General features: G+C 37.5%; 1 protein-coding gene across 2 annotated transcripts in view; it reads right to left on the bottom strand.

Moving 5' to 3' along the window:
- LAMA3 (laminin subunit alpha 3) overlaps positions 1 to 25334 on the bottom strand; it is a 114616-nt gene that overhangs the window by 73426 nt on the left and 15856 nt on the right. For both annotated transcript variants that reach the window (XM_040547864.1, XM_040547865.1), the window contains exons 5-19: positions 24813 to 24983; positions 22273 to 22370; positions 20176 to 20291; positions 16587 to 16705; positions 12303 to 12393; positions 11204 to 11335; positions 10381 to 10443; positions 9037 to 9078; positions 7812 to 7946; positions 4964 to 5098; positions 4345 to 4482; positions 3792 to 3838; positions 2131 to 2230; positions 1565 to 1617; positions 1109 to 1214 (exon numbers count right to left, since the gene is read on the bottom strand). In XM_040547864.1, coding sequence (XP_040403798.1) covers positions 1109 to 1214; positions 1565 to 1617; positions 2131 to 2230; positions 3792 to 3838; positions 4345 to 4482; positions 4964 to 5098; positions 7812 to 7946; positions 9037 to 9078; positions 10381 to 10443; positions 11204 to 11335; positions 12303 to 12393; positions 16587 to 16705; positions 20176 to 20291; positions 22273 to 22370; positions 24813 to 24983 — 1546 coding nt within the window. The remainder of the gene's footprint in view (positions 1 to 1108; positions 1215 to 1564; positions 1618 to 2130; positions 2231 to 3791; positions 3839 to 4344; positions 4483 to 4963; positions 5099 to 7811; positions 7947 to 9036; positions 9079 to 10380; positions 10444 to 11203; positions 11336 to 12302; positions 12394 to 16586; positions 16706 to 20175; positions 20292 to 22272; positions 22371 to 24812; positions 24984 to 25334) is intronic.

Below are 25334 nucleotides of genomic sequence, written 5' to 3'. Positions count from 1 at the left end.
AGCCATTGTTTTTAAACTTTGCACACACAAAACGATTGCCATAAGTACATCAGTATTTTAAAAGTAAATCTCTTGCATCATCCTTGGACAGGTATAAATCCCACTAAAAGCAGTGAAAGTGCTTTCAATAATTTTAGCAAATCCAAATCTACAGGGAGGGCAAGGAAGAAAGGGAAGTAGCTCTACACTCCTCAAAACACATGGCAGAGTGATGACCACTTCCACCATATCACAGCTGCATCTGACTGTACTTCAAAACATACTGAGTCACGGTTTAAAGCAATACACAAACATACCTGAAAAAAATAAAATCAATAAATCAATAAAATCAAAAATATTTTAAGTTCTTATTCCAGCAGCAGACCTTAGAAAATCACTAAACAGAACAGAGAGCTACCACTCTTACAGCTAATACTTGCAGGAAAAACCAAACCTCCCTGAGCCTGTATACTGGTAGGTGTGAAAGAAGGAATGGCTTTCAGTTATCTTATTTGGAAATCTCTTTAGCTATGATACATACATATTTTGGTGGATGAATTGCATCTCGGTGGTACGTACTGCATTAAACTTTTCATTGCATTTTAATTTCTGACTTCATTGAAACCCTCTGAGAGCATGAGGTATTAGATTTTGACAGGGATTAGTGAGCTGCACAATGCAGGAATGAAGGCTAGGCACAGAGCTCAAGATTGCCCAGGCTTGCACTGGTTCTGTGCTGGGCAAGCTTCAGCAGCTCCTCTTGCTATCTCACAACAGACATTGACAGAGAAACCTCAGACAGGTGGCAGTAAACAAGGCACTGAGGATGGTGAGGCAACAGCCAATGAACTCAAAGAGGAACACATTTTATCAAGTGAGTGAGCGACATTTCTGGGAGCTACAGTGGTAACATCTGCCCTATTCTTTCTCCCTTTGAAAGGCAAAGAAGGAGATTTTCAAATACAGAACACATCCAGCACAAACCAAGACTTGCACATGCTACAAGCAATAGTGCAAAACACTCTGCATAAATGATTCAACAAACACATCCACATTTTTAAAATATGACCTGTGGAATTCTAAAGACTTTTGTGTTAAGTGCAAATGTGCTGCTAGAAATGTTCTTTACCTTGGCAGCCAAAATAATTCTTGTTTTCAAGAGCATAATAACCAGCTTCACAATTGTCACAGGAATCTCCACAAACATTGGATTTGCAGTAACAATGTCCATTTTCCTGTGAAGAAAATGTATTCATCAAAAATTTCATCAGCACCTTCTCCAGAACTTCATTCTTTCAATACTTTGAATTCCCTCCAGTTGTGAAGAGGAAAATCATTCTAATTTGAACAAAAACATTTTATCTGGACATAACTTCGTTATCTATCACCTTTAATGAACAGACGAGAAGATCCCTACTTTCAAGGTGATTAAATTTTTTCAGAACTTTTACATCCCTAGGATGTCACCTGTCATTTCATGTGCAAAAGCAGTAATCAGTTCCAAGATTTCTATCTTACCATGTTACAGTAACATATCTTCACAAAAATAAATTGAATTAATGTTTTCCTTATAATTTCACTTCACCTGTCGACATTCTCCAACTCCACTTAGTGTTCCGCTCACATCACAATGGCATGCTGCACAGATTGAAAAAAAAAATAAAAGAATCTGCATTTCGTCTTTCCAAGATACTTTGCAGAAATAAATAAATAAATAAATCTTGAATCTGCAATTTGGAGTCATAGTGCAACAAAGTGGATTCTACTCTGGAAGGTTCAGAACAACAAATACATACTGGTGCAAGGTGAGAAGAAAAAGCAAAGAAGAATGAATGAGGATTTTTGTGTATGTGCAATTTACTGACATGTTTTGAAGTCTCCTAATTTGCATTTAGCAAAACCAGTCTTTTCTGACTGCTCTGACAGAATTGCTTTCTGGTTACTTGAGTACAGCACTAACAAACACTCATGAAATTGTGGTCTAATTTCTAAAAATAACTTCTGCTATTATAGGTAATTTGGTTTTCAAATTATGTTATGTGAAAACATGTTCTTAACAAGTTGTTAAAATCACTGAGCACCAAACAAAGATGATTTTCAAAATAATTTGGCGTATTTCATAACTCAAAGAAATATGTCTTAAAGCTATACCTGTACATCCTTCAAGGTTTTCTTTGGCCAGGTTCCAGTACAACGGTTTGCATTTACTACATGTAGGACCTTCAACGTGCTGAAGACATTGACAATAGCCCTAATGACAGAAAGAAGTTCATTCATCTGTTTCATAAAAAAACACACAGCTCTTTAGTACTATGAACAATTTAGTATTATAAACAACTCAGGCAGCTTTCACAGAAGCATGGAATCTGAGGCTGATTCAGACTTCTTGAATTTTTCTGTCTCATACTATCAGCACAGGACCATTCTTCCATATCTAATTTATCCTAAATATCCCAGTGAAAGTACTTTCCAATTCTTTCATAGCCTTATTATAACTGCTCTAAAGCATTAACAGTTTTACAAAAAGTTTAAAATACAAATTTCCATAAAAGCAATCAGTAACTTTCACGTTTTCTCCTACCTTTACTGCTCCCTTTTTCTTAGGAGGGCAGAGCAGAAACAACAGTGGTAAAGTGAACTAATTCAGATTAAAAATGTAAATATTAGTAATTATTTTTTTTAATTAAGGCAATGCCACACTTTTTTCTATTTTTTTATTTTTACCAAAAATTATTCTGTACTTTTAATCTTACATGATTTATGTTCTGAATCACCCATATAGTACCATACAGCATTGTGAAGTAGATATGATGTCTACTTTTTTTTTTTGTAAAATTGATTTAGGCAATTTTTGGTAGAATTGATTTGTTACATCTCTTCTTCACATTTTCTTATACTTCTCCACTTATTAATTTTTAAAAAAGAATTACACAAAGCTAAAGCGTATTTCTCTGAGGCATCAAGGCACCTTTCAATCCTGTACACATTTTTCTTAGGGACAAGCAGAGACAAATAATAGTAAATTCTGCTTTTCTTCTTAATTCTTTTTCTATCCTTTTCCATAAAAGAGAATGGATGTCTCTCAGCAGGGTTATTTGCTCAGGCACATCAACATTATTTCCAGGGAATAACTGGTTTACATGCGGCAAACTTTAAGAAAAGTTGGAAGACAAATACAGCTGTATGCATGAGCCTACCTCATCCACCTGCCAGACTTATTTTCTGGGTCTTCTTTGCAACCCATTTATATGGAGTGTAACAATGGTTTCTGATCTGTAATTTTTCATAGTATACTACTAATATTAAAATCCTAAATACTAATACTAGTATATTACTAATATTAATACTAAAATACTAATATATAGTTTTATATAATAAATACTAGTATATTACTAATATTAAACACCAAATATTCAAATATATTTTTCGTGAATCATTTGGTACTGAAATGGTCCAACCCAGAACCAGAAGGTCTTCAAAGCATGCATAGGCATATATGCACATCTGCATGTATATATCAGTATCCTGGCATACCAAGCACACATAAACGGTATGCATATTCCACATATAAAATATTTGAAAACAAACAAACAAAAAACAAACACCACCCTAGACAGGTAATTGCATTGTTTTGATCAAAGAATAAAACACAAAGGTCATTTCCACTCTTACTCTGAAAATAAGCTTGGGCAATTCTTTTATAGACTATGATCAGGCTTCAGGCACTTAAGCAATGAAGCAAATGTGTTCAGCAAAGGCTCAGACCACACATGAATTATGAATATTGCTAGCTGCAATGATAGAATACTTACAGAATGAGAACCAACACTACCTGAAGGGTCACATTCACTGTTGATTCCTTTAGAAAGTTAAAAATAAACACATTAAAATACCTTTTGAAAACAGAGCTATGAAATACAGTAATGCAAAAATCTACAATGTAACCTTTGCGAATTTCAAAGTGTCTTAATAGTCACCTTGGAGCGACTCAAATACTTCAAACTTTAAGACCAGAAGAAGCCTTTAATGCTGATTGTTCAAATATGTATTTAGCCTAGTTTGGACTAATTGTTTTGGTATACAAAGTAGTCACTTGGAAAAACGTAGCACCAACCTACAACTGAGAGATGTCTTCTTAAAGTTTCTGTGGCATTGTTGAAAAAAGGTTTTAATCTTACGATTTACTTCAGAAAATATACAGAAAGATGAATGAAATCCTCGAATACCTAATCCTGGTGTGTCCCTCCCTTCCCACACTTCAGTGAGTTTCTATGAAATGACACATAGCAAAATGTCCTGAAGAACCTCACAATAAAAATGGGGGTGATGTGAACTAAATGCAGGATTTTCTATCACAAATGTTACCTTCACAGTAGGGGAAACTGGAGGCTGCAGAAAGGCATCTGTCACACTGTCTCCCCGTAACACCTGTTTGACACTCGCACTGCCCTGCTGTTGGCTCACATGTGCTGTGCTGGGAACCAAGAGGAGAGCACTGACAAGCTGTATAACCAAAAAAACAACAACAAAAAAAACACATTGATAATATTAGTATAGTTCACCTTGTACATACAAAGCAATAACTTTCAAAACTCTGGTATTGCAGAGGTTTTGAATACTGTCGACTGTCCTTCATTTTTCTTTGAAATAAATCACAGGGTCCTCACAACTGCTTGGAACCTATGAGTTTTAGATGATCTGTTTCATCTCGACATTGTTTACCATGCTTACATTAATCCAACTTGTACAGATAACAGGAACAGAGATGATGTGCCAGGGAGGGCTACCAGAGTGTGTGTCTGCCAAAAAAGCCTGTCCACTGGCTTGATCTTCAGTGTTACTGTTGCCAGCTTTGGAAGGAACAAAACTACCATGCTTACCTAGGTAGTTTTTGATGGAAATATATTTGGGAGAATATATTTTCTTCTGTACTGTAATAATAAGATGGCAAGCCCCAGTAAAAGGAGGGAAGGCTGTTACTCACGCAAGCAGCTGGGATAGTTGTAATAACCTGGAGCACACTGGTTGCACTTAAATCCAGCAAAGTTCCTGTGGCACAGACACTGTCCTCTAGGACCACATATATTGTCCACTGAGCCAACTGAATCACAGTTGCATTCTGTATAGGGGAAAAAATAAAAATAATCACTAAATATCCTGACAGACACGTCTAAACGAGTAGTTATTTAAAACAGAATTTGCCCAAAAGACACCTTTAAAGCAATCATGAGGAATACAGACAAAACATAATTTCACCACCAAATATAAATATCCTGAAATAGATGCTTATAATGTAATTGCCTCCTCAACCACTGATAATCAGGTTCTTACTGCAATGCCATGATGTACAGCTTAGGCATATAGTTTGATTCCTTGCAAAATACACATATAAGGAAGAGAAGTCTATCTTAAGATGGAAAGAAAAGTTCCATGAGAGAAGTACTCATTTTCTTTAAAAAATAACCTCTGACAAAAAGCAATCACAAAGCTAGGCTAGGTCTAATGGCTGACAAGCATACTAGTAAAGCAGTTAATGATGCACAACATCATGATGGACAAATAAAGGATGCACAAGATAAGAACTGCTGCCCTGTCGTAATTCTACAAGCTGGCAAGCAGTGCACTGCAAGAATCTGCACGTGATATGTGAGGCACACTGTCAGACTGTAACAGCTAGCTGCATGGTGCTTCTCTCAGATTTATCACTGGTTTATGCTAACAGCTCAGTCACAGATATTATGTGCTGCTTTGTTGAAACGATGGAGGCCCATATTTTATAGGTACATGAATGGGAGCCCATCCAGGAATCCCAACTGCCACAGGTTTTGCAGTTAAGGCTAAGGTTTGCAGTTAATCTCTTACATTATTTGACTAACAGAAATAGCTGACTGATAAATATAAAACAAACACTGCTCAAGTACTGTCTTTCTGTTGCATGTTCATTTTCCTGGTTCCCCATTTTGATTCCTCTTCGTGCTGCAGCCAAAGATGTCTGGCTTTGCTGTGTTTACGTCAAAGCTTCATGGAAAGACACAGGACTTGCTAGCAAGTTGCGTAAGAACAATACAAATACTGAAGCTTCCAAAAACATCACCAACACTACGGTCCCCTCCCAGCTGAGTATTATATCACATTCTCTCCGCATTTTAATTACATCAATTAGTTTAAAGGCTTTATTTTGATACTGCTCCTGTTGAATAAAGCTTCTATAGAGTTCAACAAGGTAAGACCAGAAAGGACAGTTTTAGCTGCAGTACCCAAGAATTTAAAGAGCTACCTCCCTTCTGAAGATGACAACTCCAAACAGGAGTAGCAGGCAGGGCTGCTCATCCTCCAGCACAGTTTGCAGTATGCTGCATTAGTTTAAATTTAATCAATGGCAGCTTATTTTAATAGAACAATCTGTGAACTGCAGCAGTTTTGAGCAATCGCACTGGCTGTGTTTTCAACTATTTTGTCTGTCTTTTACAATTTGTTGTTGCATGCTCTCTTAAGCTTTTATGTCTCTTTTCAGCTTTTGGTGTTAAAAATTTAAACATATTCAATATGGGTTTGATTTGTTCTAAGATTGCTATCTAATTCAGTTCTAAGAAAAAAAAAGTTACTGTATTTTAAAACCACTGAACAGAGTGTACCAAGGCATAATCCTGATTTTATGTTTTTAATTTTAAAAAGTTAATCTACTCCAGACCATAAAGACACAGTCACATGGTATTTCTTTATTCCAACCATTGTGTTTAGTAACACAACGTAATACATCTTTGTGAGTGCATAAAGAATTCTGTCGGCTATATCATCAGACATAAACAAGTATATAAAGCCCAAAAGGAAGAAGACTGCTATAGTCAGCAACTAAAAATAATGAGAAAGAAGAAAGTAAGTAATAATGTTCTACATAAATCCTGTTACCCTCTATAGGAAAGTATATTTCAAAACACAGCAATAGCCTATATTCTTTTTCAATGTACAATTCACTAATCGTAGAATAGTTTCAGTTGGAAAGGACCACCTAGCCCCAACCCTCCTGCCACTGGGGGCACAGGGATTTTCAAGGATTACCAAGGATTAAGGGCCTCTCTCATTCACGGCAAAGGCAGACAAAACTTAGGGGCCAAACAGGACTTGATGGCTTCTTCATACACACGTGAAATAATTATGTATTTCAAGGTTATACTTCTTCAGTACTGATCAATCTTCCTTTCACATAAAAAGCAGGCTAGTCCTTGGTGTCATATACACTGGTGAAACCCCATGGAGATCATTCATGTTTCATGATTACATGAGCAAGGCCTGTCATATGATGTTAAAATTAGCAAGAAATCACTATGAAGGGCAAAATGTGAAAAATCACTGTGAAGGGCAAAATCACTTTCAGATTTAAACAACACACATTGTGCAAGGTACTAAACAACGATCCTCTGCAAAAGTACATTAGTTCTCCACCATTCTACTGTTTTTTTACTATGCCAATTCCTTGCCAGCAGTGAAGCATCCTCTGCTGCTGTAGACCTCCCTGATAAAATAGTTTTCAAATCCTTAGGTTATTAGTAAGACAGCTGTGCTAACTGAAGCTAAATCAAACAGTCAGACCAAGAAAGAAAGCCCACAAGAAAACAGACTATGTAATTATTTCCTACTGTAGAAACACGCACGGAATTAGTGCTTGGAGAATGAAAATACATGAGGATTTCACTGTAAGGAACAGAAGAGTCTCTTGCTCACTTAGTGTGGTGAACATTGTTTCAACCCCTGCAAAAACGGTACCTTAAAAGAATTAAAGTTTGCCTACTCAGGGGTCTGTCTGATGGCATACATGCAATCTGCAACCTTACCTTCACAGACAGGGAAAGAGTGGTGGCCAGGTTGACAGCTGTCACACCGAAGTCCACGTACCCCTGAGTGACAAAGACACCTTCCACGAAAATCACAGACTTCAGGACGGGTACCCGCTGAGTTACATTCACACTCTGCAACCAAGTAAAGAATTTTCAGAGGCAGTCTCTGCAGAAGTGCTCTTTTATTATTACATAAATGAATAAATAAAAGCCACTCCCCAGTGATCAAGAGGACCAAACTCTTCTCCTCACATTCATTTAGTTTCATAATAGCTTTTATTGATTGCCAGCATCAGTAAGAATTCAGTATTGAGGGAGATATAAAGGAAAATCTGTTAGAGAGAAAGAATCTGGCTTAAAGTAACTATTGCATTCAATGTCAGGGTTGAAGCACACTTAGCCTGTCCCCACTCAGGACAGATACATCGATATCAAGTGGTATGCCAACTACTGAAAGTAGCTCAAGTCTTTTTTAAGACTAAAATTAAACTATTTATGGTTTGGATTTACAGCCTCTGGAAGGAGCAGTTAATAAAATCAGCAGTACAGAGCTGATTAATTGAAATACGTCAAAAACAGTTTTCTGGTACTGATTAGAAAGGGCAGCTTGATACATGAAGGTGAGGTTGCAAAATAAAGTTAAACATAAATTTCCCCCAAAAAACGATAAGTAACAGAAATGCTTCCATTGGTATTCTAAATTTCATCAGGAATAATATTATTAAATTCACTCTCAAACTGCAATCCGACAGCTGCATCACAAAATAGACAACAATCAATGTAATAGAGGCATTTTTAGATAGGAATCACTCCTCATCAAGTTTTTGTTTTTTGACTTCTGTGAGTTTTGGAAGATTCCCTTATAAACACATCTCCGTGGCAAAAGAATTTCATAACTCTGAATAAAGCTTGGATTTTTGGATATGCTTGTTGAAAGGGTATGTTTTGGCTTACTCTAGCAGTCATGAAAAAAAAAAAAGCAATTGCACAGGTATCACAGGAAAAAAACTGAAATCCAGTTTGATATCTGCACTGTCCTGTATTTCCATTACAGTCACTACCAAGAACTCCTGTGCCATGGAACTGGCGTGCTGAAGAGCACATTTGTAAAGAAAACATTTGCAGTATTACAATCTTAGAGTTGGCATTTCACTTGAAAGCTAAATGTTGGCATTTACCCTGGGGCTCAGTCTCCAAGAGTAAAAGAAACTATGGAACTTACGCAGACACTGGGGGCCAAAATACCCCGGTTTGCAGCCACTTTCTAGTTATTACAGGAAATAGAAGAAAGAAAGGAACAAAAGTTAGTGCATGAAACCATGCAACTCCTTGTATTTTTTGCAGGGAAAAACAGATCAGTACTTAGTAATTATTACTCTTGAATCACCAAAACTATTCATATGACCGTTATGTGCAAATCTCATTAAAAAAAATATATTGTAATTATGTGTTTAGTTTGCCAGAACTAACTTACAACTTCTAGACACAGAAGCTTCCATTTAGAGATACCTGCCTTTCCTAAGCCTTCAGATTGAGGTGTTACTTGTTGAAAATGTAAGTAGCTTAAGATCTGTTTACTCCTGATTATATTTACTTATTTTATCATTGCATTTTTTCTTCTTCTTCATTCTAAAACTATGCGAGAGAAGAAAACATGCAACAGAGCATACCCAGAGGCCTACCAGGGCAATTATTTTTGATGCTGTATAAACAAGATGATAGTTGGCTACAGGAGACTGAAGTTTTGTAGGCTGTAACAGCAACTGCATACACTTTCAAGCAAACAATTAGAACTTGTAGATATACAAATGGATGTGCACTGTCTACTTATATCTAAGCGCCTGCTACATTCACAGAAGAAAACACTTTCATTTGCCAGCATAAACTCCAGTTCTGTTAAACTAATAAAAAATAAAGGGGAAACACATTGTTTTTAGGATATGACAAAAGTTGCTAGATTTTTTAAAGTTATTAATCCTAAAGTACATTACTAGTATGTATTAGATTTAGCATTGGCTGTGAGATGTCTCAGTTCTGCAGTATAATGATATATACTAAAAAACAAAAGCCCACCAAGGGAATCATTTTATGTATTTCAGACAGCTTTGCAGTGGGATAAATAAGAAATATGTAGCCCTCTTAGAAATTCAAGTTCTTCACGACGTACAATTCGCCAGGTGCAAGAGGCCAGTCCATAAACAGAGGGCAATTAGCCTTAAGAAAGAGATTTACACTGCAAAGCAGCTGACAAGTTGTACGTGTCAGAAAGCATTGATGGATCTGTTCACAAGCATCAAATGAGATGGTCAGCTTCTTCTGCAGATGTTTGCCAGAGGCTCAAACTTATTTTGATCCATAACTCTTTCTGGAAGTATCCCACTAAACTGTTTAATATGAACAAGATTATAAGATGAACTTCTGGTAAGAACAAAGGCTCTCTGAAAGATAAATACCAACACTGTCAAAAGTACTACATAAATCTCCATGAATGAAATCATACTGCTAAAATAGTGAAAAGTCGTGACACAGGGAAAAAAAGTGGTAGAAAAAAAAAAAAAGAACTTGCCTATTATGTCACCAGCTATAGCATCGCTTGGATTTGGAGAAGTAAAAGGATATACAGGAATACCTTTAAAACAAAAGAAATGGTAAGGTATATCTGAAATAGACCCATTTATTTCACTAAAAATCATGACAGATCATGAAGCTCTGTCCTGTCAATACAAAGAGCATGATTAATTAATTTTAAATTAATCAATGACATTAGATTTCATTCTATTACCATTTTCAGTAAATGGAAGCACTCAGCATTTCTGTCACATCATTTTTCTCTTGTGTTTATTTTCTTTGGATCTACTAACACCTTTCCCTCAATCACTTAAAAAATCTGAAACAAACTGTAACCCTTCCTTCATGGCTGACAGCTTTATACTCTGCCAGGAGGATCTTTCCAGCATTACACTGGCACTATTTTAGAATTATTTTTAATTATTTTAGAATCTTCTGAAATGCCACAAACTTGGTTTATTAGGCATACAAGTTCCAAATCCTTGGAGGCCTCAAGGAAAACACACAGCCACTTTCTCCCCCATCTCTCACTAGTCATGTTCTACTTCTTAGTCCAAGCGAGTTATAGGCTCTAGCTAGACTCTCTGAATGTCTTAAATGAATTCAGAATTCTGAATATGAAACACAACCTGTTTTGTAAAGTAAACCACACTATCTTCAGTGTTACGACAACTGATTTATTGGAACGTGTATGCTTGAGAATCTGAAATGCCAGATACTCAAATCAAACAGTTCAACCAAACCAACTGTAATTAAAACAGCTAACTCTTTAAAGCACATTTAAAATTCTGGAGAACAGACATTTCTATTTGTATACTTACGGATACAAAATGGAAAACTATAGAAACCATCAGCACAGCGTTCACAGTTTTCTCCCTGGAAATTCTGCTTACAGAAACAGCGGCCAGAGCCTTCTTCACAGCCCTCTGCATGCTCCGAGTTACAACTGCAGGCTAAGCAAGTATGATAAAATAAGCACTTTTGGAAAAGATTTGTCTTCTATAGCAGTGCACAATGGCATTATGATGTCATTTGCAATTGTGAATGTGTCATTATTTGAAGAATTAACATTCACATTCTGTTTCATATTTTCTGAGTACTCTAGATCACAGAATTAATCTTTATGGTATCCCTTAGAAGTAAGATCTATACCATTTTCTTAGACTGTTTAATTTTATTTTTTTTAATTCAGAAGACTGCACGTTATTGCTCCACAGCACTGCAGCATCTATCCTTTCTGTGGCTTGTGCTCCTCTCTCTCCATAGCCTAGGCGGAGCACCATGCTCTTGTACACCTTCCCTTATGCACCACATACGACATTATGGCAGCATTCCCACAGCTCTGCTGACCTCCCATTCATTTCAATACCCAAACACAACAAACCACAGCTTTCTCCTACTTGTCACAAAGTTCCGTCAGACTGTTTGTAATTTAGTCCTTAGTTCTTACCTACACTCAGTTCATCTTTTTTAAATGCTATATCTCTCATCATCTTATTGCATTATTATTGTAGATGCTAGGTTGAGCACTCGATAGATTAGAAGTAGTGATCCTTATCACCTTTGGAGCTGTACAATAATATTTTCAAGCAACCAATAGCCAAAAGATACCTTATATGTATGTCAGAGAACTAAGAGAAGCAGGGTCATGAGGATATGAGATGAGAGCGGCTTCTCAGAGGTTATGCCAGCTCACTGTGGGGTGTGTAGCTGGTCCTACCGCCTCATCAGCCTTTTATGGCTTACTTCCTCCTATTGTCCTACTGCTAGTCTGAAGCTTTAAGTTCATATGACACATACACTGAGAAGATTATCATTAAAAGAGTCGAAAGCAACACAGGAAGACATTTGCAGTTGTTTTCCAACATCTTTTGGACATTTTTTTCATTACTATGAGATGCCAAATAGAGAAGGACTTACGTATACAGCCATCAGGAGCTCTTGCTGGAACACCGTATGGACGGTAATAACCTTTTGCACACTTCTCACAGTTAATACCAGCTGTATTATGCTGTGCAAAATAAAACAAAACGAGAATATGAGATAAAAAGGGGAACTTGGAAGGAGAATTAAGAAACAATAACATCCTTAACACTGTCTCTATACACAACTGCAATAAAGACATATGTCATTTGGTGTTCTCTAACAACATACAGCTTCCTGAATCACAGTATTCTTACATAAAGTAGCTGAATTTTAACTTTAAAACATTATGAAAAAGAGCTATTTAACAAAAAATGAATTTAATTCTAGGAATAAAATTCCCTTTTACACTATCACCAGATATTCGTTTATTTTTATACAGCTTTCTTATTACTATGCGTACATCATTCAGACAACTGCATCATTAATTTTTCCTCATACTGTCTATTACTTCTTGAATATCCTTTATCCAAAATCAGCAATATCAAGATAAACCAAAATCTGATCAGTCTACAGGAAACAAAAGTAAAAAGCACAAAACAGATCTACCATTAGAAAAACATACTACAAAACATCTCTGTAAACTTGTTTTAGACACAATGAAAAACCATCATAAGTAATTTAACCACAGCAAAATACATATTATCTCCTTTGAACAAAGTCCTAAGTGTATTTTAACTCTTTCACTAAAGCTCTCTTGTGGTGAGGGTGGCAGGAGCATGCAGCGGTGACGGCACGCAGAAGTTGAGCTGTCACGAGGCATTCTCGTGAACCCATTTGTCTCATGAGCAGGGGACCAGAAATGGAGGTAAACTCTGCCCTGGAACAACAAAAGCAGCAAGCACCTGCCCCCAGCTCCCACTTGCTGTTCACTTCCTTCTTAGGGATTGTTGCAACACAGGGCTGCAAAGAGGGACCCAGGACTTAATGGGGCATCTGGCAGGGCAGTTCATTAGCAGGGCACCCAGGACGTTGCTGTTTGTGGTTGGTGTTCTCCATTTGTGCAATAGTTCTGGGTTCTGCTTCCAGCTCTGCCAGGAGCTTCCTCTAACATCTTCAGATCTGAACTACTGCTGAGAAAGGCTAATGCTAGATTAGGGGAGGTGATGCTCACATCACACAGCAGATGGAGATACAGTATTTGTTGCAGCACTTAGGCCACAGAGTGGCCCGGCAACTCTGCTCAGGACTGTAGGACTCCTCTCAGAGTTGGAGGATGCCACTGTCCATGTATGGGGCTGCAGAGAGTGTCTGGACTTCTCCCTGGTGCTGGGGCAGGTGATAAACCTGTGCAGAGCTTGTGGATAAGGATCAGAGGATGGCCCAGCCCAGCTGATGATGCAGTAGATGTCTGTTACAGACAGCCTGAACAAAAAGGCAGATGAAGCCTTCTTTAAGCAGCCAGAGAGCGCCCTGCAATCACAGGCATTGGTACTCATGGATGACTTTAACCATCCCAATATCATCTGGAAGGGCAATGCAGCTGGGTGCAGGCAACCCAGAAGTTAGTTTGAACATATCAAAGGCAATTTTGGGATGCAAGGACTCATGAGCCACTTACAGATACTCTGTTCAAAGTGACACCGACAAACAAGGAAGAACTGATAGAAGATGTCAGGCTGAGGGGCAGCCTTGGCTGCAGCAACCATGAGACTGAATTTTAAGATCCTTAAACAAGTAAGCAAGACAAATAGCAGAATTACAGTCTTGGGCTTCAGAAAAGCAGGTTTGGGCTTGTTCAGGTATCTGCTTGGTAAGATCCTACGTGAAACTGCACTGGAAGGGAAAGGAGTCCAGAAGAGCTAGCTGACTTTCAAGGACAGCCTCCTTAGCACAAGAATTGCCCTTTCCAATATGCAGGAAGTCAAGCAATGAAGGCAGAAGGCCAACATGAATAAATACTGAGCTCCTGATTGATCTCAAGCTAAAAAAAGTACAGAGAAGCTGCAAGTAGGGACAAGCTATCTGGGAGCAATACAAAGACATTGCCCATATGTGTAATAATGGAGTTAGGAAAGCCAAAGGTCAGCTGGAGTTAAAATTAGCAAGAGAGGTGAAGAGCAACAAGATAGGTTTCTCAGAGGTGTACTGTAATAGGACAAGAAGCAACAGACACAGATTGGAACATGGTAAATTCCAATTAAATATTACAGGGAAAAACATTATCATGAGGGTGGTCAAACACTGAAGCAGGTTGCCATCAGTGGTTGTGGAATCTCCAGCCTTGGCGATGCTCAAGGCTTGACTGGACAAGTCCCTGAGCAACCTGATCTAATTAGACCTGCTTTATGCAGCGGGTTGGACTATGCGATTTCCAGAGCTTCTTTCCAACCTAAATTATACTGTGATTCTATGTTTATTCTCTCTCCTGAAGCTGTGAAATGGTTAAAATAAGATAGACTGTGGAAACTACAATACTCAATACTATTACTGTCTGACACATTCAATACTCATTCAAGCATCCATTTCTTCTGCTTTTTTTTTTCCCCTGACATAAGCAGAAAAAGTAAATTAAAATCCATGTACTTTGCTGATGAAAAAAATGCTATAATTAGATTTATGGAAAACTCATTTAATTTGGCATAACTTCTACAAAATTAGGTTACAAACAACTAATATCAGTCACACAACCATAGACTCGTAGACTTACAGATTTAGATTAATTTGTTTTTTTGTATCCTAGAAGCAATTTAAGAAAAATGCTCTTTCATGAACAAAGAACTGACAGAAAGGACCAACATGATAAATCTGACCAGACTGTACGAACAATTTCTGCACAGAAATATCAATTGGAAGACAAAGAGCATTTCTTTCACTCATGCTAGTAAAAATAATTCTCTCTTCTGACTGCTTCTTGGACAATATCTTATTATACTGTGGCAATAAGATGAAAAACACACCCTATACATTTTACTGGACATACCCTTTTTTGTTGCTTAAATACAGCTATATTTTAAATGCACAGCATGGTAATATATAAATCATTATATGCAGGTGTCATAGGAGCATAGGCTTGATGACAATTTTCCCTCTGAATTACATTCTGGTCAGCTGTTTGTTATTGGACAGACCTGACAACAACAGGAAGACAGACTTTTAAATCGGTATTTAACTGTATTTAACCCTGAGATTATTGAAACAATGACTAATTTAGATTGGAAGAGACCCCAGGAGGTAAGGTGGTCCAATCTCACTCAAAGCAGAGATATCTCCAAGATCAGATAAAGTTCTTTAGAGTCTTGTATGATCTTTCCTGAAAGTAATTAGTCATAGTAGTATAAAAATTCCTTATGATGAGAGACATTCCTTCTCTTTACAATAATATATTAGTCATAGTGACATACAGTGTAAAGTCTCTGACTCCAAATTTACATTTGTTGATTCAAACCAACTGAGTCTCTAGGATTGTTAAGGGGCTGAAGCACATGACATGTAAGGAGAAACTCAGGAAATGGCTTTGGTTGACTTGGAGAAGAGATGTTTAAGGAAGGTGGGTACCTAGTAGCAATTTTCTACTACCCAAGAGTGGGTTACAGAGAAGACAGAGACAAGCCTTCTCCAACGTGCACAGCAGGACAAAAGCCAACTGTCACAAGATGCAACTGGGGAAATTCCCACTGAACAGTAGCAAAAATCTCTTTACCATGAAAGTAATTAAGTGCTGTAATAAATTACCCAGAGACTGAGTAATCTCCACCCTTGGAAATTTTCAGAAATCAGTTGTTTCTTTGTGCGAACTGATACAACTTTGCACCTATTCCTGGTCTCAGTGGAGCACTAGTCTAGATGACTTCCAGAGGTTCCTTCTAAGATTCCATATGTTTTCAATAGCAAAAATTTCCTTCTGGGTATAGCCTATGCCCTCCTTAGTCCTTCTGGTGAGGCAGAGCTCTCTGTGTTTTGCTTCAGTAAAGAACCAGCTGGACTGAGTCGGTATTTTATTTAGGAAATTTTACTTCCCTTTATTAAGCAGGGAAACGTCAGAGTTCATAACAGGAAAGGGGATTTTTATAGTTCATTTAATTGTTGTATTGTGTGGCTTTATTTGAATCATGCAGGACTGAGTGTAAATATAATTTATGTATCATTTGTTTATTAACAAGCAATGTTGTATGATGCAAATTACTTTCAGACACCTTTTTCCCTGCTTTGAGTACAAGTAACAGTACCAGAGGAATGGAGCTATCTAGACTGGTCAGCCTCCAAACTATCCATGTGGGCACAGTGACACTACAGTATCCCTTCTTCAAATGCCATTTACTTAGACCAAAACCTTTTTACCTGGCAGTTAATGCAGACTCCTCCACCTTCATAATGCCCATGAATGTTTAAGCTTTCTCGACGCTGATCAACATCAGCATCATAGTAGCAGTCAGTGGCATGTCCATAGCAATTGCAGGCTGAAAAAGTTAATATTCCAAGTCAGCTTTCATTGTGATGCTGGAATTTAGAAATGTAGCAGAGGTGAAAAAGAAACCTAGAGTATTTATTTATACATACACTCATGTATTTGGAGTGTTCTCAAGTGCACATATTTACTTATCAGCAACTAGATTTTCACACCAGAAACCTGGGAAGATCATCTAGACATGAGGAAAACACGTACTGCTAGGTTTGTCAGAAGAGTCAACAGTTGTACCATTTCAAAACCATATATTTATACATAAAAGCAGAACTAGGAAGCTCCAGAAGAATGGTTTCAGCAGTTTGTTTTTTTTTTCAAATAATGAAAAATATGTTCAAATGCTTTTTCTATTTTTCCACATCCAAAAATACATCCGGGCTGAAGCTGTGTGCACTAAAACTTTGTTTCAAATAAACAGTTATAGATAAGATATACATATTTGTGTATAGGAAATTTTATGAAAGAAAAAAAAAAGCTGAAAGCAAAAAAGGCTTCCGTAAACACGTGGTGCTAGGTGAGTTTTAATTATAAGTGTTCCAGCACTCCAGGGAAACCCTCCTACAAAATTCCTAAAGTTACAACTTTTTATAAAGCTATGACTTCACACTTGGGGAAATCCTTCCTTCATCTGGACCAGGGGATAAGATACTCTGAAAGGCAATGGATTACTGAAAGCATGTCAAAACAAAAGGTAAGAGCCCTAGCCCTACTTTCTTCGTGATGTGGGAAGCATTTCCTTCCAAGGTCACTACCAAATGCTCTTCAAATTACCTAGCACAATGGAGAGCACAACTGAGGGAAAACTGATTCTCTACACCTTGCCATGTGATCATACAAAGAAGGAAGACTGGACCGTTCTGCATATCTCCTCTAGGTCTTTACATCTGAAAATCTTTGGATAAGGAAGCCTTCCCATAGAAACTATCAACTGCATAGCTAAGCAAAGCTGTGGTCTATTGTCAGATTGCCTCATGGTCTGCTGCCAGGAGCCAGATAGGTCAAGAGCCAGGTTTTCTGGCTGGGTTTCAATAGCTTCTGAAGATCTTTGAGGGTTTTAAATTCCCAAAATCTTCAAGGAAAATAAAACATTACAAAAAAATATATATATTATTGATTCAAGATACTAAGTCAAAAAAAATGGAAGAAGGTAATAGGCAAAAAGATTGCTGGGAGTGATAGAGCAGAACAAAGATAGGATATTTTTGTTCACCCTCAGCCCAGCTGCTGGACAAAATGAGGATCCGTGCACATAAGTGAGTATTTCCCTTTCTCTACATTGCAAACAAAAGCTCCTTGGCTATAGGGCCAAAACTTCTGTGAGCTACATATAGCTCACAAGTATGCCTATTAACAGTGATGGGAAATTATTTTGTCTGGTCCAAGTAACAGCATTTTCTCTTACAGGTGAACAGAAAACCCTTCTGCCTCACAAAGTGTTTTCTTACAGCTCTGAGCCATTTGCTGACCCTCACTGCTCTAGGAAACTCAGAGCAAAAGATTGGCCCTATCTCTATCAGCTCCCACCGACCTCTTTCAAGCAGTTTCCCCAAAGGGACCTCAGGCTGCTGGAGAGCTTAATGAGGCTGCTTTAATTCCTCCACTACTGGCTTCCAGGAGAAGAGGCCTGCACCTGGCCAACACTTTCAACAAATCACCCTAAACAGCTAGAAGCAATCCAAACTGAAAAGGGTATTTTTTCAGAGGTAGTTAGAAGCTAAGTTGTCTTGGCTCCAAGTCTCGTAGATGATCTTTTATGAATTCATTCTTTTAAGAACATAACATTATTTATGCTCTTTGTCTCTCTCTTCCTGGCAGAAAGTATTTTTCTTTCAAAGAGGGGAATCCAAATGAGGTTTCAAATATTGTCCAAAACTTGAGTCCCAACATGCCTATCTCTGATCAAATGTTTTAATCATCTTTTTTTCCCCCCCCAACACTCTTAGTGCTGCAGTTTTGATTAAACAAGCATTCTATTTATTCCTCAAACTAATTTTAAAGGTACATCTATTTGGCTTTCAGATAAGGTTCCCTTGTTAACCGTTTGTACCCACTGGCTACACTACTCTCAGGAAAGGCATACAAGTTAAATTAGGCCAGACACAAAGGAGTCTGGAGGCTGCCAACACATTTGCTCAGAAAAGGTCGTGCATGGAGATGGCTAACACAGCCGCTGTTTTCTGACAGAAGGATGCAAAACACCCATGTGGGACATTGTGTACCCCTTAGGAAAAAGAGGGTCCACGTGGTCAATCTTACAATATTACCTTTTCTTTAAGAGTGAAATACGGGGAAGGTAGAAGAAAGGTCAAGGGGCTTCTTCAGCTTGACTATTCAGTCTGTGGGTCTAAAGCATGTGTGGATCAGACTCCCCACCAGGAAAACGAGTGCAACAGACACCTGTCAGCAGTGGCAGCCTTGAACAACCTCCCGTAACAGCATTCAGATGACAGGAAGCTCAGACGACCCTGCTTATGGGTCCAAGTCAGGAAAGGCAGAAGAGCTGCATTGATTAATGGCTAACATGTGACAAGGCTAAGGCAGGACTCCACTGCTGAAAGGGTTTTTCAGACCAAACACGGTTCACAGTTATTAGATTGTAAATTCAAGAATGTCTGGAGAGATGACATTTCACACTGCTTCCTGAAACACTGGAGCATGCTTAATTCCCAAAAAACAGATTTGCTTCTAAAAATCTGCTTTATGACGCAGACTTTTGAACTGGGTTCCTTTACAATATCAAGGATGCAGTAACTACAATGACATGAACAATGAATAACTCAGCTCCTCTTCCCAATGAAAGATAGCAAAGACTAAGTTGTTACTTCCTACAACTCTCAGTTGCAAATTATTACTAAATACTTCACTGTTTCTTAAGGTGAGCTGACTGTATCTTGCAGTACTGCACTAAGTACTCCTCATTCCCTCCAGTAACAAACAAACAAAAAAAAGCCACATAGCTAACCACACAGAGTCCCTCCCCTTCTGCTGACAGTACATGAAATCCGGAAGTCAGACCAAGAGTTCTCCCTTGATACCACTTAGAGTGGCTTGTTTGAAAGTTTAATATATGCAGTCTCTACATTCTCAATACAAATAGGTCATGGGGAAGCAACTTTCAAGATGCCTGTAATCTCTGCTCTGCTAGGGAGCACCCACAATTTGTCAGCAGGCAGCTATGACTGGGGAGAGATGTTCACTCAACATGCTACAGGAAGGTTTCCACTTTTCTCAAGCAATATTCTGAGATCTGTGATTATTTTCATTGTTTACTGAGATGAGAGAAAAACATAAATAACATTCACTGCATCATTTAGTCTGTGTTACCGTATGGAAAGAATCTTCTCAGTTAAAAAAAGAGGTGTCAAAGCCTAATCTGTTTGTTACGGTCCATGAACATTGCACTATGGCTAATTTTCACCCACTTGTCAAAGTCCCTTTTAAACTCCCGTATTTTTAACTACTCACGTTCACATATATTTGTGTTCCCAGCTGTTGCAGGTTGCCACTGTTTTTGATTATATCCAGGACAGCAGCGGTCACAGGTTTCCCCACAAGTGTTATGCTGACATTCACACTGAAACCTACAGAAATAAAAGCTTCTTAGTCTACTGAAACTGTTAAACTTTTTTTTTTTTTTCTTAATTTTATTGCATCCCAAAACTTACACATAATGTGAAAAGGACAGGACATAAGTTCATGTGTAGAGAGGTCAAATAGTGATACTAGAACGTTTTAGAACTTCCCTAAAATTATTCATGATCAGTTACTTTAATCATACAATTATGAGCTTATTAGCACAAATGAGTTATAGAGAACATTTAGAACTGAATTGATTAGACTGGATTATGAAACTTTATGCTAGAATATTAAATCAAACTGATACATAACAGCTTACAATGTACCCTATTTTAGCTTCATTCCAAAGCTCAAGCTTGTTGACCTACAGTAAATCAAAATATTTATCATCTTTCTATGCATGCCTTCATCATTCTTCAGCTATGCTTTGCTTACAATAATTTTATTACTGTCTTTATAGAGCCCTGATGATAACTTCATCTTGTTACATTTAAAATAGTTCACATTAATCGTCAAGAAAACATAGTCCATATTTATTTTGATTTTGCTGAATAGCCTCCATAACAGCAGGCTCTCATTATGGGCTAGGTCTTACTATCATGCATAGTAACTGAGTCCCAGGAATAACAAGCAGACCTTGAGACTGGAGAGACTTTTTCCAGCATTCCTCCATTATCTGTGTAGCCTAATAACCAAGGGGCAATCTAATTTTCAAGTATAACCATTCTAATTCTAGTAGATTTCACCTGTTCTGCACTTACTTTTCTCCAGCATATACATCTGAAATGGAGGCACCCATTTGCCCAGTAACTATTCAGTAGAAACCAATTGAAAATATCACATTATTCTATCAGTTTATTTCAATGCCATCATAGTTAAGAGCAAGAGCTGTTTTAAACCGGGGTCTTAAAACGTGTTTTGAATGGCCTGAATGCTCACAGTCATTTTCGTAGAACGGATGAGCCATAGAGCTTAATCTAATTCCTTGTGAAATCAACATGGATGTCATAAATTTCATAGGGAAATGAAACTTTCCTATAGATTTCAGGTAAGCGTGTGACCAGTTACCATCCCTTTTTAATTCAAGCTCGTTCATAGAAAGTAACATTTGTAAATGAAGGGTAAGATAATATATTCATTCATTAAAATGAACATACTCCTGCTGCAAAGTTACTGAAATAACATTGATGTTCGCTAATAGCTCATGTGACAATAATAAGAACACACTCAATTACAGAACGTAAAGATAATTGTAAAATATCTCAGATCTACTGCAGATACAGAATGAATGCTTCTGCAACTATTTTTCTAAACAAATATTAGAGCCAACTGTCCAAAGGACCTAGACAAATAGCAAGCAGTCCCAAGTTCTGCTCCTACAAACTATTCAAGCAAAAAACGCAGGCTGAGTTCTACTAACTTTATGGCTGTCTTCCTCATTAAAATACTAAGAATATGATACCAAAAGTCATGTTTTTCCTCTTGTAAGTATCTTAATCGTCAATTCAGCTAAAAGGAATTATCATCCCACTGACAACAGGATATAGTTCATTCAATTTCTGGTGTTGTTTTTTTTTTTCTAGTAGTAATCAAAAGCATTGGATCTCGTCTGAGTTCAGTTATAATGCTCTATATCTCCAGAAAGTTCACTAACTTTGTTCTTGAGTTGGCCTTCTAATTCCTGCTGTTGGGAAGTGATATCATACCATGTTTTCCAAAAGGAATTAAAGATTTTTAATGAATTATTAAAACTTACAAGCTCTTATTTCAGCTAAAATGTAAATAGAAGACCTTTTTATTATTGTATTTCACACAATAGCTCTCGATATGTTTTCATGTCAATCATTAGCAGATTCTCATTATTTAAATATAATAAAAAAATTCTTGTGAGACTACATTCTGTAATAAAAAAGCTCATTTGAAAACGTTTGTGGACTGTTTTTTTTTTTCCTGACATTAAATTAATGGGATGCTCACTTTACTTACTGGTATTGGTTTTCAGCACTTTTTGCATTACATACTTCAGCATGGCCATGGCAAACACATCGACCACCAACACTGATGTCCTTTATACTGTAGTAATACTGTGGAAGAATCACAAGAAATATGTACAGATTTTTTCTTACTTGTATTATGGCAGAAATAGCAACTTCAGTTATTTCTACGTGGTTAAATCTTGACTATGAGAATTTTAAAGGCATGGCCTTACAGAAGGCCAAAGTCAGGCAACCAATAGTCAAACCTGTACTTATGTTATGTCTCAGTATGAATCCCAGCAAATCAAAGCCAATACTCACAGGGTGCCCGATATCAACAGAACACAATTTTGGGCTTGTGTGGCTCAAACCAAACGCATACTGCTGTAGCTCTCCATTCCCCAGCAGCTACAAAGCCACCAGTGCCCAAGCCTAAAGCTTGTTCAAAGCCAGCTTGACTATGGAGATGTACAGACACAGCATCAGTTTGGGAGACCGTGGTCTGGTCAACAAGTAGGACACACTGGTAGGAGCAGTACAGTTTCCCCATTCAGTCACACATGTTCACTAAACACTAGAAACCGACAAAGATCGGTGGCTCAGATAAAATCACTGTGACTCAAGCTGGATTTGAACCTGTGACCTGAAGCTGAACCATTTTGTATCTCACTCTGATGCCTTGCAGGCATCCAGGCAACAGAAGATAAAAATTTAATCAGTTCAACTCATCAAAAAATCTCAGCAGCATATACATATCAATAGTAACTTCTGCGTACATTTCTGTAGCTCAGAAGTTGTTTCCTTGCCTCCTTAGTGCACCAGGCAGAACAGAAAGCTGGTTGTAATTCTTGATCTCTATGCACCCCCAAAGACAGTTAAAGGGCCAGAGAAAATGCCACTGGAGGACAAAGAGAAAAAGGGTCAGAACATTTTGCAGTTTTGTCTCCTGTGCTTACTCGTTCACAATATAGCCCCTCTAGGTGGTATAAACACTCTCTTATGTAGGTGAAGTTGGCTGGCACAGATGAGATGCTTTTCCAAGGCAGAGAGCTTTTGAAAACCTCTCTCTCTGGCTTCTGTAAAGCTACTTTGCTCTAGGCAGGAGAAGAGCAGTAAGTAGGTGGGATATATAGACTAGGAAATAGATCTGTATTATTTTTCACTTTCTGAACAATCTCTACTCAAACATACTTGCTAATTTTTAACTGTGCCTACCATTTTCATACTGTAAACAAAACCTGTGCTTTCAGTATTTTCAGCACAGCTAGAAGTGACCCTTTTGACTCCTGCCATCATATTTGACTGTTTTTTTTTTTTTTTTTTAATATAGTAAGACTGTCGATAGTTACGTGCAGCTTTGCAGAACTATGCTGTACTACAAACAGTAATAGTCCTGTTATTGGTTAGTAAAAAGTAAAATTAATAACAGGCCAAAACAATTAATAGGCCAAATTGCCACAGTTTAGACATAAAACATTCCGTATATAATTCAATATGTCATGAACTCAAGCCATTAACAGAAGTCAGGCAGTTACTTGGACAGGAGAACAGAACTCGTCTGGTTTTCATCTGTTTCTCTAATAAGTTTAACACACAGACTTTCCTTAAGAATATTAACTCCTTCCTAGACTTTGTAGGTCTCTACAATGAAAATGTGTGTTCTCTTTTAATAATTCAATAAAACACTTGTTGTTTTATTCATCTGTCCTACATCCCATGGCAATAACATCAGAACTTTCTTACATTAAAGCTATGCTGCTTGGCAAGTAAAGTAAATACTTGTTTTACATCTGCCTGTGAGCAACATCTTAACATTTACTTAAGACAATAAAGGTACTTAATGGGAGTACTATCAAGTAACTGGAACTGTTTCATGATTTTCGATGCAGAAACCCACACACTTGTGTAGTGCCTCACCCCAGGGTTTCCTCCAATTGTTACTGAATCTTCATTTGAAATAAAAAGGTCAAAAATAACAATACAATGTGAAGCTTTCAATCTCTCTCTATGCACCATTCCCTTGAGGGATCCAGATTTCCTTATATTTCCCCACTAAATGAGAGCGGGACTTTGGGTTTCAAACCCCAGGATAGCCCAAAGTCCACTAAAAACACCTATGTATCTCATACAATATGTCTACAGATAGTAACTTTTGAGTAGGCCCTTTAATTCCTACTCCTTCAGAAACTCAAGTACTATTTTCTGAAATCTCTCTTTGAATAAGTAAGGGAAAGCAGTGTAAAATAAGGCTGATGAGACAGCTCAGATTTCCGCATTGGCTCCTTATAGCTCCCGTGATGCACTCAACTTCCTTTAATATTCAAAGTCAGTGAAAGAAGATAGCCTGTTACAAAATCATTACTTCCCCTCCATAACTACCTGCTATCCCAGTTACCTGCTCATGTCAAACAGACCTGGAGAAAATATAGGGATTTACAGGTAGGTCATTGTAAATACTGATTGTTGCAAACTTAAATTATTCAGATCATTTTTGGTCTCTAACATGCTGAATATAGCTGCTGAATATACCTCTGTGAAAACAGTACTTACTCTACGGGTTACAGTAGGGTCTCGTTGAGCTTTTGATATCAAGTGTCCAAGAAGTGTATTAGTTCTGAGAAAATGAAGGCGGATGTTTGTTGCTTTTGTGAATTCTCGAAGACTAGGGGAATAAGTGAAGTTTTTTGCTCCTGGGCGGCCATTTACCAAAGATACTACAATCTAAAAAAAAGGAAGCGTATTTTTGTTAAAACATATCAACCGCAAGTATCAGTAGTGGGCACAGAGCCAAACTTTTGAGTAATAACAGAATAAAAAGAATTACTATTGTTTCTGAGCATATTTGCAGTAGCAACTACACATTTCATACTGAAACCAGAACGTCAGGAAAAAAAACATGTCTTGGACCCTCCTGAATTCTCATTACACATATTACACCTTAAAAAAAAAAAGAAAAGAAAAAAAAAAGAAGAAGAAGAAGAGTACCTCTATCTCTTTTGAAAACAGTGGGTACAACACACAAAAAAGAACACATTTTAGTAGGGGAAAAAAAAAAACACAACAACAATAGGT

The sequence above is a fragment of the Cygnus olor genome, chromosome 2 (assembly GCF_009769625.2).
Source record: "Cygnus olor isolate bCygOlo1 chromosome 2, bCygOlo1.pri.v2, whole genome shotgun sequence".
Lineage (NCBI taxonomy): Eukaryota > Metazoa > Chordata > Aves > Anseriformes > Anatidae > Cygnus > Cygnus olor.
The sequence above is the reverse complement of the archived record's forward strand: the minus strand, read 5'-3'. Positions and strand labels throughout refer to the sequence as shown.